General features: G+C 38.1%; 1 protein-coding gene across 1 annotated transcript in view; it reads left to right on the forward strand.

The window, feature by feature from the left end:
• SEL1L2 (SEL1L2 adaptor subunit of ERAD E3 ligase) overlaps nt 1–14,531 on the forward strand; it is a 109,723-nt gene that overhangs the window by 68,195 nt on the left and 26,997 nt on the right. The window contains exons 6-10 of the mRNA XM_043479521.1: nt 5,237–5,290; nt 5,716–5,775; nt 5,865–5,946; nt 7,160–7,314; nt 7,956–8,012. Of these exons, the coding sequence (XP_043335456.1) occupies nt 5,237–5,290; nt 5,716–5,775; nt 5,865–5,946; nt 7,160–7,314; nt 7,956–8,012 (408 nt within the window). The remainder of the gene's footprint in view (nt 1–5,236; nt 5,291–5,715; nt 5,776–5,864; nt 5,947–7,159; nt 7,315–7,955; nt 8,013–14,531) is intronic.

The raw sequence follows: 14,531 nt of genomic DNA on the forward strand, positions 1-14,531 counted from the left end.
AAGCTGAAACTCCAATACTTGGGCCACCTGATTCAAAGAACTGACTCATTGGAGAAGACCCTGATGCTGGGAAAGATTGAAGGCAGGAGGAGAAGGGGATGACAAAGGATGAGACTGTTGGATGGCATCACCGACTCAATGGACATGAGTTTGAGCAAGCTCTGGGAGTTGGTGATGGACAGGGAGGCCTGATGTGCTGCAGTCCATGGGGTCGCAAGGGGTCAGACACGACTGAGTGACTGAACTGAACTGATGGAAAGAACAGTGTATTACCAATGATATGCATAAGAGTGTGGAATGAACCTCTAAAATGGTGATAGGAATGATAAACTTATAAATGAGCAGAAGCTTGAAAATATTAGGAACATCAAAACAGACTATTACAATTATGTTCTGACAAAAAATAATATTATGACTCTGTCGAGAAGAGGAACAAGAAGAAAAAAGAAGAAAGTCATGTAGATGACCTAAATTTTTATCTATCATGTAGCAAATCTATAGCTAAATGTGTGAAAAATATAAATTAGCAGCAAGTAGTAGCAATTTATCAGGAGTCATAATGGTGGTAATTATCAGAAAAAAACAGCCAAAATAATTAAAAGTAGTTTTCTATGAAGAAAATCGGGAGTTTCCAAGAAAGGAGCAGGGCATTGCTGTTTAAATTTTAAGCCCTCAGAAGTATTAGAATTTTAATTTTTAATACATATACATCTCTTAATTTGATAACCAAGAAATAAAAAGTTAAATTTAGATATTCATTCTTCCCCCACAAAGGAATTATTCTTAAACAATAGACATCCTCTCCCACTGAAAAGAAGCCAACTCCTTTGGAAAATTCAAATTCCAGGTGTGGGGCAAAAAATGTACAAGATGATATTGAAACATCTTATCCTATCTGATAGCAAAGAACTTGTCAGAAAATACTAGGGTTGAGAATTCCCTGGCAGTCCAGTGGTTAAGACTGCTTTCAGGCGGGCTTGTAACTACTTCAAACAAGAGAGTCTGCTGGAAGTAACGCTGCATCACCTTGAAGGCGGAGTCGTAAAAAGGATACCCCTCTGCCCGGCTCTCGCTCTCAGAGTGCTCAGTCCTGGAACAGTCACCATACTTGGAGAAGCTCATGTGATAGAAGACGTCCCATGTTGTTGTTCTGGCTGTTAGCCTCTGATAAGATCTCAACCAACAGCTAGAATCAACTGCCAAACGTGTGAATGAACCAGAATTCAGACTATGGCAACTCCAGCCTTTGAGTCTTCCAACTAAGGTCCCCATATCATGAATCGGAGAAAAGCCATCCCCACTTTACCTTGGCCGAATTCCTGACCCACTGAATCCTTGGCATAATAAATGGTCATTATGCCACCAAGTTTCTGAGTGATTTGTTACACCAGCCACAGTAACTGGAAAAGAAACATTAATGTTCAGAATTGAAGGAACAGATTGCAGTTTTCTCAGAAGCATCCGATACCTTGGCATCCTTGTTGAAACTCATTTGGCCATATATATGAGGATTTATTTCTGATCTCTTTACACTGTTCCATTGGCCTATATGTCTGTCTTTATGCCAGTACCATCAGATTTTGAATCACTCTAATTTGTAATATATTTTGAAATCAGGAAGTGTGAGGCCTCTAGCTTAGTTTTTTTCCTCAAGATAGATGAGCTATTTTGTGAGTTTACATATGAGATTCTGTATAAATTTTAGGATGGTTGTTTCTATTTCTGCAAAATGGCATTGAGATTTCAACAGGGGTTGCACTAAATCTAATCCCTCCGGATATAAAGTAGCAATGTTATTTCTTCTAATACATAAACATAGGATATTTTCCATTTATTTATGTATTTTCAGATTTTTTTCAGCAATGTTTTATAGTTCTCAGTGTACAAGCCTTTCACCTCCTTGGTTAGTTAATTCTAAAGTATTTATTGTTTTTGATGCTATTGAAAATGAGACTGTTAATTTCCTTTTCTGAATGTTCATTGTTAATGTATAGAAAATCTATTTATTTTTGTGTGTTGATTTTGCATCCTATGCTTTTTCTAAATTTATTAGTTTTAGCAGTTTTTTGTAAATCATTAGGGTTTTCTACATATAAGATTATGTCATCTGTGGACAAAGAAAATTTTATTAATCTTTGTCTGGTTGTTCTATCCAGTTTTGAAAGTGGGGAATTAACATCTCCTACTGTTATTGTATTAGTGTCTATTTCTTCTTTCAACTCTGTCAGTGTTTGCTTCACGTATTTGGGTGCTCTGCTCTCAGATGCATATATATTTAAAATGGTGATATCTTCCTAGTGAATTGATCCTTTTATCATTACACAATATCCTTTATCTCTTGTGACAGTTTTGACTTGAAGTCTATTTTGTCTAAGTGTGATCATCCCTCTCTTTTGGTTACAATTTACATAGAGTATCTTTTTCCATTCTTTCACTTTCAGACTATGTGTGTTTTTGTATCTAAAATAAATCTTCTGTAGACAGCATTAAGTTGGGTCTTGTTTTCTTATCCATTCAGCCTTTTATGTCTATTAATTGAGTTTAATCCATATACATTTAAAGTAACTTCTTAAAGGGAAAGACTCACTACGGCCATTTTGTTCATTATTTTCTGTTTGTCTTATAGTTACTTTGTCCTTCTTTTCCTCTCTTGATGCCTTCTTCTGTCTTTCATTTATTTTTTGTAATGGCATGCTTTGATTCCCTCCTCGTTTTTTTGGTGCATTTTCTACAGGTATTTTCCTTGTAGTTACTCTTTGTGTGTGTGTATTAGTTGCTCAGTTGTGTCCAACTCTCTGTGACCCCATGGACTATAGCCTGCTGGGCTTCTCTGTGCATGGGATTCTCCAGGCAAGAATACTGGAGTGAGTTGCCATTCCCTTCTCCAGGGTGCAGTTACTCTCGGGATTACATAAAACGTCTTATTGTCATGACATGCATGCTCAGTTGTCCAGTTGTGTCTGACTCTCTGTGACCCCATGGACTATAGCCCACCAGGCTCCTCTGTCCATGGGATTTTCCTGGCAAAAATACTGGAGTGGGTTGTCATTGCCTCTTCCAGGGGATCTTCCTGACCCAGGGATTGAACCCATGTCTCCTGCATCTCCTGGATTGACAGGCAGATTCTTTACCACTGCACCAGTCTATTTTAAATTGATATTGACTTAACTTCAATCACATATACTCTGCTCTCCTCACATTTTATGTTATCAGTGACACAAATCATATCTTTTTATATTTTGTATCCACTAGCATAGTTTTTTAGTTATAGTTATCTTTTATTCTCTACCAGAATTAAAAGTGACTTGTCCACCACCATTATTATATGATTCTGTGTTTGTCTATATATTTATTACCAGACAGTTTTATATTTTTGTATGCTTTTGTGTTATGTCTAACATTCTTTCAACTTGAACACCCTTTAGCAATTCTTGCAAGGCAGCTCTAGTGTTGATGAATTCCCTCAGTTTTTGTTTACCTGGGAATTTCTATACTTCTTCTTCATTTTTTAAAATTAGTTTGGCCAGATATAGTGTTCTTGGTTGACAGCTTTTTTCTTTCAGCATTTTGAATGTTTCATCCCACTCCCTTCTACCCTGTAATGTTTCTGCTGATATATCTGCTCATAATCATATGGAAATGTCTTTGTATGTGACAAGTCTTTTCTCTTGCTGAATCTAGTGTTCTGCGTCTTTGACTTTTGACAGTTTGATTATGATATATCTTGGCATTGGGCTCTTTGAGTTCATCTTACTTCAGTTCAGTTCAGTTCAGTCACTCAGTCGTGTCTGACTCTTTGCGACTCCATGAACCGCAGCACACCAGGCCTCCCTGTCCATCACCAACTCCGAGTCCACCCAAACCCATGTCCATCAAGTCAGTGATGCCATCCAACCATCTCATCCTCTGTCGTCACCTTCTCCTCCTGCCCTCAATCTTTCCCAGCATCAGGGTCTTTTCCAATGAGTCAAGCTCTTCACACCAGGTGGCCAGAGTATTGGAGTTTCAGCTTCATTGTCAGTCCTTCCAATGAACACCCAGGACTGATCTCCTTTAGGATGGACTGGTTGGATCTCCTTGCAGTCCAAGGGACTCTCAAGAGTCTTCTCCAGCACCACAGTTCAAAAGCATCAATTATTTGGTGCTCAGCTTTCTTTATAGTCCAACTCTCACATCCATACATAACCACTGGAAAAACCATAGCCTTGGAGTTCTTTGAATTTGAATTTGGATGCCTATTTCCTTTCTCAGGTTTGGGAAGTTTTCAGCCAAATTTTCTTAAAATAATCTCTCTGCCCCTTTTTCTCTCACTCCTCTGTGACTCCCACAATATGTATTACCATGTTGTTATATGTAATATAATGTTCGGTTTGCTCATGTCCCTTAAGTACTGCAGTCGATGGTAGTGTAGGTTCTCTAGTGTTGCAACAAGTCTCTAAGCTCTCTTTATTGCTTAGAGGTCCCTAGCATCTAAAGCATTCCAGTTCTGCCAGTGCTGTAAATCAGATGAGATGAAAGTCAGATCTTTGATCAGCTACTCCTTGAAAGTCAGAATTCCCATCCCGTTTTTCTCTTTCCTTCCTGCTCACACCAAGCTGTGCTGGCTTGGGGAGGAGTGATTGCAGATTAAATAAAATGGCTTTTCTGACCTATTTCAATGGACCGTTCTTTGCTGTGAGCCTGACTGGGTAACAGTGATTTCTTAACTGGTTTCTTGAGTTCTCATAAAGGCTTTTTGGACTGTATATTTTGGCTCCATTGGAGGAACAAGGCCTCCATATTCCACCATCTTGATCTGTGTTTAGACTTTGACTTTTTATTCAATATAATTTTTCCTGTTCAAGCTTTTTATATCCATCACATTTTATTTTTAAAATATGAAGAAAAATATTCAAATTCAAATTTTAACATATTGGAGAAAAATGTCTTTACAATTCTAAAAAGGCAGATACATGCAGAGCATTGGCTTATATTATTTTATCACTATAGTTATTCTAAAGTTCAGTAAGTATTAGCTTATTTCCACATGTATTATAAAAAGCTTCCATTATTGTTACCTTTTCTAAATTCACGCCGCCTTAGCAAAAGTATAATAATGCAACTTGCTATACTATAAGAAATAAGTTAACAACACAAGTAATTATAGAGCAGACATTTAAAATAGTACTTACTAATGTTGGTAATAACTCTAAAATAAATGGATTTATTGAATTTTTCTTTTTCTTTTGGGCTTTAGGCCTTAGGATTTTTGTCTTCTTATGGAATAGGAATGGAATACAACCAAGCTAAGGTAAAGTCATTCTAGTTTTTCTTTTTGGAACAAAAGATTTCTTTAAAGGACACTGAATAGACAGTCTACTCTGAGTGAAGGGCTCACTCTGGAGTGGTAGGTAACAGCGTAGCTCAATAGTTAGAGAAGGTTAGGGCCCGAATGCCATTAGCTTCCTAATGTTCCATATTATAAAGTTTCAGATAATATCTACTTCATAGGGATTTCGTGATGTTTTAAGGAAATATCATGTACAATCACCTTTTCACAAACTTCAGGACTGCATAAGCCCTCAGTGAATGGCAGCCATCTTTAAAGAGGAAGAGAATGAAATTTGGGATTTATATGGGAGTAGTTGGAGGTTCATTGCTGAGCTAGGAATAAAAAAGCAGTTTTGGGGTTTGAGTTTCAAATTTAGATGTCAAATAATTTTTTTTTAAATTTAGGCACTGATATATTATACCTTTGGAAGTGCTGGAGGAAGCATGATGTCGCAGATGATTTTGGTTTGTAATTAAATATTCTTGAGCCCAAATAAGTGTGTTATAAATATAGCATTGTCAGAATATTAAGAATTTATATGCCTGTGTTTTAGGGGTACAGATATTTGTCAGGAATCAATGTTCTACAGAATTGTGAAGTTGCCCTAAGTCATTACAAGAAAGTGGCAGATTATAGTGAGTAATCCACATAGTTTATTTTAAGATAAAGAGACTTACCAAGAAATTAAAAAAATAAATCAATACTAGTTGAAATATTTATGAAAGTTATTTAAAGACTGTGCTTTAACATCAGTTATAATACAGTTCTTTCCATACAATGTGGAGTTTCTGATTTCTTAAGTTACTTTTCAAAAAGTTCTAAATGATTGTACTCATCTTTTATTTTTGTCAGCTCATGTCTCCAAATAATTCTGTTTTACTTGATCCTGTGATCTTCTTTCCTTAAACTGAGAATTTAAATATAATATCAATAAATACTGAGTAGTTTCAATAATTCAAACATTTCAAATATAGGATGCCTTGTTAAAAAATTCCTGAAGCTATGGATGTACGTACATTGTACAATGTATGTGCAAGATACATACATTGGCAATCTCTATCATTGCATTTGAGAACAATTCAAGTAACCATTATTCTATTACCCTATCCTTTGTCTACAAAAAAAAAAAACAAAAACCAGAGCATGAGGTTAATTATATATTTCTAGAATTTTCAAAGTTGCATGTAATATTTCCACATGCAACATCACTAAACTGGACTGCAAAATAGAGTATTAAATAAAAGTCTAAGAAGTGAGTAAGCTAAAGTTCATTTGCTTAGTTTCTATAATCATAATAACATCTAAATTTACATCTTTGTCATGATTAGGATCTGAGAAAAAAACTGCTTTTGAATTTAAGATGCTTTATATATCAAGATGTTTTTATGTGCTTAATGAAACTGAAATTTTTTGATATATATATATATATTTCAAACTGCTGTTTTGTTAGGTTTACTCAAGCATATTTACAGTTTACTTTCAGACTATCCAAAGGAAGTAAATAAGAAGCAGTTCTTACTCTTATATTGTAGTTTCAGGATGCCCAGAAAAAGTCAGTGATTGAAAGGTTGGTTGCCTTCTTCCGACATCTATCCCGAGTCTGCCTGGCTAAGGTCTTCAGTAGGGTCTGACATATATTGATACAATGATTATACTGGTTACAAAGAATAGGTAGTGTCTTATACTTTTCTCAGAACCAAATAAACAAAATTAGCAAATTTCTGTCTCCTAAGTATATTTCTTTTCTGTTAGTAGACCTGATCTCGGCATAATTTAAAGAGAATAAGCCTAATAGTGCTTGCTCTAAGATGAATGTTATATATTGCTCTGACTTGTTTCTGTTCACAGTCGCTGATAAATTGGAAAAAAGTGAAGGTATTCCAGTGGAAAAAGTGAGACTAACTGAAAGACCTGAAAATCTGAGTTCTAACAGTGAGATTTTGGATTGGGACATATACCAGTACTATAAATTTTTGGCAGAAAGAGGAGATGTTCAGATACAAGTAATGTATACAGATGAGCTTAAATTTTTGAACATTTTAATCACAAAGGGCTTGGTTCTCTCTGAGTCCTAGAAGGGTTAACAACAATGCCCCATCCTGAATAGGAAAGGGAAGAGAACCCCCTCCTCTTTGTTCTGCTCCTTTTTTGTTCCCTAACTTGTAGTTTCTTATAGCTTATGAAGGAGCCAGTTGCCATAGTAATGGCATTTTTTTTGGCACTTACTCCTAAAAAACTTATTAAAAAAAAACACCTAGATTGTAATTATAGAAAAAAGGTACCATAAATGTTGGTTTTAAAATGAATGAACTCTTATCAGGAGCCAGAAGCAGCCTGTCTTTGGAAATGAGAATAGAAATGGGACATCATTTATGTGACCTTTGAGAGCCAAAAGTTAAGGTCACCAGTGTGCCTGGGTATTGCTGCACATCATCAGGCCAGCTTCCTGCCCCTGAAGAAGCTGCACACCCAACGTCAACCATTTACCCAATAAAACAGTTTCCTGCCTCTTTTTTAAGACACACTAACTGCAGCAAACTGGATCGATGTACTATAGTAAAATCATCAGGTGATTTTTTTCCCTTTTTCTTTGTTAAAATGAATACTACTGCGAAAATCATTTTCCAAAACTCCTCATTTCTAGGTATCTCTCGGACAGTTGCATCTAATTGGGAGGAAAGGCCTGGATCAAGATTACTATGTAAGTCCATCTCAAGCTTGAGTCACGTGGGTGGGAGGACAGGGGTAAGAAGCTGAGGGTGGGTGGAAGAGCTGCTGGGGAAAGCCCACCGCGGCTTCCCTTGTCAGACTTGCTTCCCAGCTTCGGAAGCAGAACAGAGCTCGGTGGAGAAAGCACTGTTCTACCTGCCTCTATGTACAGAGGGGTAGAGGACTGTCAAAGAGTAGCTGGGGCAGGGAGTTTCCGGGCTCCCACTGAACCCCCCAGCTTCCCACCCAAACTCACAGCTGCCCTGGGGCTGGGTGGGGAGGACACACTCTCTCCCCTAAGGCCAGCTGTGGCAAGTCCACCTGGGAGTTTCCTGCCAAGGAGCCTGAGGACCAGCCTCAACCCCCTTTAGCTAAATCAGAGGAGAGGCTGCTTCCAACATATTTGGGTATATTATTAAGCTTCTTTATAAATTTGTAAAGCTCCTTTCAATTGCTTTGCTTAACCTTACTTTATATCAGTGAAGTTAGATGATTAATTAACAATTCAAATATATGGTGGAGAAAAAAGAAAATAAACTTAATCTACACAGGATCCTTTTCAGTGAGATGCCAAAGCCCCTGGACGAGGTCTTGTCTCAACCCTGATTGTAGTTTTAAGGTCCTAGATCCCCACACATCTGGGGAAGTAACTGAGATTCTTCTTAAAAGATGACTTGGTACCCTTGTCATTTTATAGGAGCCATGTGCCCACCATCTCAAAGGAGTATTTGCTCTACTTCAATCCCAATGGCTAAGCAATAGAAATAACTACTTTTCCAGCAGTTACATAAAAATCTGAACTGCTATTACTTTCTATTTCACTTTATATTGTTATTTTATGAATGTATCTTTGGCACTATAATTTGTTTTCTATGAGGTACTGTATGCATTAGGTAAATGTCAAAGTTAGCTTTATAAAATGTAATAAAATAGGTAGCAATTGAAATAAACATATGCATCCATCCCAGGACAGCTCAACTGAAGGTCTTCAACTAAGGTTTTAGCTTCTTGGGTGAGAACTTCTGGATTCACAATATTATGCCAACATCAGATTTCAGCCTGTAGTGAGTTTCTTCTGCTAACTACAAGATGCAAAACTGGGAAGAAGTTCCCATTTTCCATAAAGACAGAATTTGATTGTGAAGGCACCAAAACCACGCCTGTACAGAACGCCCCCTAACCTTTGTAGAGTATATAAAACCCCACAAAGCTAAGCACTTCCACTCAACTGCAGCCGCATGAACACCGGATGGGAGCTATAGCTGCCTCCAGGTGAGAAGGAGGTGCAGTCCCGAGACTGGCAGTAGAAGAGTCTGGTGCTCTAGCAGCAACAGCTAGGCAGTCGGGCCTCAGCTGAATGGCCCAGACAAGCTCTGCTGTGGGCTCATTCACACGCATTAGCTCTGTTTTACGGATGAGAAGCTGAGGCTGGATAGATGACGTAAATTGTTTCAAATCTCACAGCTAGGTAGTAGGAGTGTTAAGCAGTAAAAGTCCAACTCAGTATTTCTGTATTCAAAGCCTGTGCTCCTTTCATTACAACTTACTTAAACTCAAGTTAAAACTTACTTACTTACTCTTGACCTGAGCAAAAACAAGAAACAAGTTTAAAAAACATTAGCCATTGATATCTAGTTTCCTTATTCATAAAGCAAGAAAAAGGAATGATGTAATCACTCAGGTTACTTCTAATTTTCTGTTGGTAGGTTGGGCCCCATTCTTCCCATCCAGACATCTCAAAAAGACTGGTTTAATTCCAGAACCATCCCAGCAGTTGGGCAAGCACAAGCTGATCCTTCCTGCTTTCCTTAGCCTAAAGAAACCTGAACTTGGATGAAGGATTCCCGTCAAGGCATCAGACCTCAAGATTCATTGGCTTACCAGTTAGCTTAGGCTGCCATCATAAACCATCCCCAAACTTAGGTAGCCTAACACAACCACCATTTATTTAATTCATGATTTTGGCAGGTCAGTAGTTATGGCTGGGTTCAGCTGAGTAATCCTTCTGATCTTGGCTGGGCTTGTTCCCACATCTATAGTTTGCTAGAGTTTTGACCAGGGCTGGCTGATTTATGATGGCCTGGTCTATGGCAGCTAGGATGACTTGGTCTCTCCACATGCTCTCATCCTTCAGCCAGCAGGCCCACGCTTTTTACATGGCAGTCAAATGTTTTACAAATGCAATAGTGAAAGTCTCCTGAGGCCTAGGGTCAGAACTGACAGAACCAATTCTGCCATATTCTTTTGGTCAAAGTAAGTCACAAGGCCAGCCAGCATTGAAAGAATAGGAAAAAGAACTTCTCTTAATAGGCAGACCTGCAAAGTATTATGGCTATTTTTGCAACTTGCCACAGCTTAGCTGCAACAAAATCAACTTGGAATAGTGTGGAATGTGCAGAGAGGAGTGGGAAGATCTCCCCATGGCTAGCTTCTTATCCTTAAAATCTTACTTCCTCAGAGAGGATTTTCTTGATCAATTCTACCATTTTTTTTTAATCACTTATCCTATCATGCTGTGTTTATTTTTCTCTAGACCCTCTCATTCCTTGTACTTTACTGATCTTGGCTTGTTAACTGTCCTCCTGCAGTGCAATGTGAATTCTTATCCATCTTATTCACTAATGTGTGTCCTATACTTAGATCAGTACCTGGTACGTATTAGTTACTTACTGTCTACTGAATAAATGAATGACAGCATCCTAAGAATTAGATGTTATTTCTCAGCCTAAGAATCACCACTTGAGCCAGTATGCTGTTTTAGTCCACCAAAGAAAATTATTGTGAGGCTCTTTATAAATATAAGTGATGCCTGCTTGTTGCTGTTCAGTCACTCAGTCATGCCTGACTCTTTGTGACCCCATGGCTTGCAGCATGCCAGGCTTCCCTGTCCTTCACCATCTCCTGGAGCTTGCTCAAACTCATGTCCATCAAGTCGGTGATGACATCCAACCATCTCGTCCTCTGTTGTCCCATTCCCCTCCTGCCTTCAATTTTCCCCAGCATCAGGGTCTTTTCCAATGAGTCGGCTCTTTGCATCAGGTGGCCAAAGTATTGGAGTTTCGTCTTCAGCATCAGTCCTTCCAGTGAATATTCAGGACTGATTGCCTTTAGGATGGACTGGTTGGATCTCCTTGCAGTCTAAGGGACTCCCAAGAGTCTTCTCTAACACCACAGTTCAAAAAGCATCAATTCTATGGCACTCACCCTTCTTTATGGTCCAACTCTCACATCCATATGTGACTACTGGAAAAATCATAGCCTTGACCTTTGTTGGAAAAGTAATGTCTCTGCTTTTTAATGTGCTGTCTGTGTTGGTTATAGCTTTTCTTCGCAGGAGCAAGCGTCTTTTAATTTCATGGCTGCAGTCACCATCTGCAGTGATTTTGGAGCCCCCCAAAATAAAATCTGTCCCTGTTTCCATTGTTTCCCCATCTGTTTACCATGAAGTGATGGGACCAGATGCCATGATCTTAGTTTTTTGAACACTGAGTTTCAAGCCAGCTTTTTCACTCTCCTCTTTCACTTTCATCAAGAGGCTCTTTAGTTCCTCTTGGCTTTCTGCGATAAGGGTGGTGTCATCTGCATATCTGAGGTTATTGATATTTCTCCCAGCAATCTTGATTCCAGCTTGTGCTTCATCCAGCCCAGAATTTCACACGATGTACTCTGCATATAAGTCAAGTAAGTGGGGTGACAATATATAGCCTTGAGGCATACTCCTTTTTCCAATTTGGAACCAGTTTGTTGTTCCATGTCCAGTTCTGTTTCTTCTTGTCCTTCATACAAGTTTCTCAGAAGGCAAGTGAGATGGTCCGGTATTCTCATCTCTCTCAGAATTATCCACAGTTTGTTGTCATCTACACAGTCAAAGGCTTTGGCATAGTCAATGAAGCAGAAGTAGATTTTTTTCTGGAATTCTTTTACTTTTTCTATGATCCAACAGATGTTGGCAATCGATCTCTGGTTCCTCTGCCTTTTCTAAATCTAGGTTGAACGTCTGGAAGATTTCGATTTATGTACTGTTGAAGCCTATCTTGAAGAATTTTGAGCATTACTTTGCTAGCATGTGAGATGAATGCAATTGTGCAGTAGTTTGAACATTCTTTGGCACTGCTTTTCTCTGGCATTGAAATGAAAACTGACCTTTCCCAGTCCTGTCCCAGCACTGTCCAGCAAATTAAAAATCAAAATATCTAGAAATGACTAGATTGATGTTTTCACCCTCCTCATTGTTTGACCGAACTAATTTCTCTCATGAGTTGTCACTATAGGCAACACTTTCACCATCTCCTCTGCACAAGATTCTTAATTATTGGGAAGTATTGTTTATGCAATTCTTGATTACATTGTCTTGAATTTGTTTACATACATTTTAATGTTATTTGCATTTCTAAATATATACGGGCCCAGGATGAATTGGATTAGGAAAAACTGGGTGTTTTGGTGCATGTTATTAAAGTAGCTAAGGCATAATTAAGTTACACCTAACAGAGGAATAATATCAAATATGTAAAGGCAACTGCTTTGTCCACTCTGCCATCCATTAAAAAGAAGAGAGCTAATGCTATCCCTTTTAAGAGTATTTTACAGAACCGGAGATAAAAGAAGTATTCCCAAATGTTTTTAGAACAAAACATTTTCTTGGCATGTCATTCTAGAGGAAACATTGCAAACTGATTAAACTAGGGATTTTCTTAGAACAATGAAAAATCATTTTCAGTTAAAATAAAAAGACAGATGTGCATTCAAATAATAAAACTTCACTTAGCATAATGCCTAAGACACACTATATTTCATCCTGAGACACCATCAGTTATAAGACACATTATGTTTTACTGAGCAAGAGAAAACACTGCCAATATAAATTATATGATGCCATTGATAGTAAAAAATGTCCTGATTAAAATGAGAGATGAGGGGGTATACATCTTATAATCAGTAAAATATGATGGTAGGTGCTCAGTAAATATTTGAAAGATGGATGGATGAATGGATCGTGTTTTTGTTTGAACCGTTAAAACAAAAATACTGTGTACTCGGTGGCTTATACACAATGGAACTTTATTTTCTCACAGTTTTGGAGACTGGAAGTCTCAGATCAGGGTGCCACCATGTTTGGGTGAGGACCCTCTTACAATTTATAGGCTTTTCCTTATATCCCTACCTGGCAGAAGGGTCAAGCTAGCTCTCTGGGGCCTTTTTCAAGGCCCACTAATCCCATTCATGAGGACTCTGCCAATCACCTCTCAGAAACTTCACTTCCTAATACCATCACGTTGGGTAGTAGGTTTTCAACATATGGATTTGCAGGGGAACCAAAATATGCAGGCCACAGCAGATGGATAGATGAATGGATGGATGAATACTTGACTCTGAGAACAAGAATGCAGGTTGGCCCATGCATGACCATTGAAGTAGCTTGCCAGATACTTTCACAGAGTGTTTAGTAAATGTTTATGCAGTTGAAACAATAGCTTTAAAGACATGTGTGCTCAGTAATGTCTGACTCTTTGCAGCCCTATGGACTGTGGCCTGCCAGGCTCCTCTGTCCATGACATTTTCCAGACAAGAATACTGGAGTGGGTTGCCATTTCCTTCTCCAGATCTTCCCCACCCAGGGATCAAACATGCATCTCCTGCATTGGCAGGCAGATTCTTTACCACTGAGCTACCTGGGAAGCCCAACATTAAAGGCAGGTTAATGTAAAGAGAAATTAAAGAGAACTGAGATGCCAAGTAAGCAAGGAAAGTAGAAGGAGAAATTAGATCCTCAATTTTTGGTCTTTATGGGCTCATTGTATTGAAGGATGGGGAAAAACTCCAGGATTCTTATTTGCTTCTGGGGAATAGGTTATTCTCTTTTAACAGTTCAAATTTAGTTTCCCACAGAGTAACTCTCTAATGACAAATATTTGAGCCCAAATTCTAAAATTGGACTTTGAAAATAAGTTTATAAAATCATAATTTTAGAGCTGGAAGGGACCATAAAGATTAAAATTCAGTCCCTTTGTTTTAGAGATTAACAAATTTATTCTTTCATCCACTCACTCATTCATTCATCCTAGAAACATTTTATGACTGCCTAATATACAGTAGACACTGTGCTAAGTACAGAGGATTCAACATTGGGGGAAACAGAAAACTAAGCAGATAATTAGATCAATGGATGCATGCTATGATGGGGAAAGACAGAGTGCCCAAGAGCACAGAGGAGGAGAACATGAATGAGGAAACAAGGCCAGCTATACTGTGACTTGCACACATTATGGTTCTCGATGGATATATTTGGGTCTTGGTTCAACAGGGATATTCATAGGAAATATTTTTTTATATTGATGTTCTTTGATAAATGTGATTAGTAAATCATACATTTTATCATACATTTGATTTACTTGCCAATATGTAACTGGTATAGTAAATCATGCATTGCTACAATTTTCTCCTATCCAACTGACACCTATATTATTCCAGACATTTTCAGCAGCATTTGTTTCAACACTCCCATGTGCTC

Source organism: Cervus canadensis, chromosome 10 (assembly GCF_019320065.1).
Source record: "Cervus canadensis isolate Bull #8, Minnesota chromosome 10, ASM1932006v1, whole genome shotgun sequence".
Lineage (NCBI taxonomy): Eukaryota > Metazoa > Chordata > Mammalia > Artiodactyla > Cervidae > Cervus > Cervus canadensis.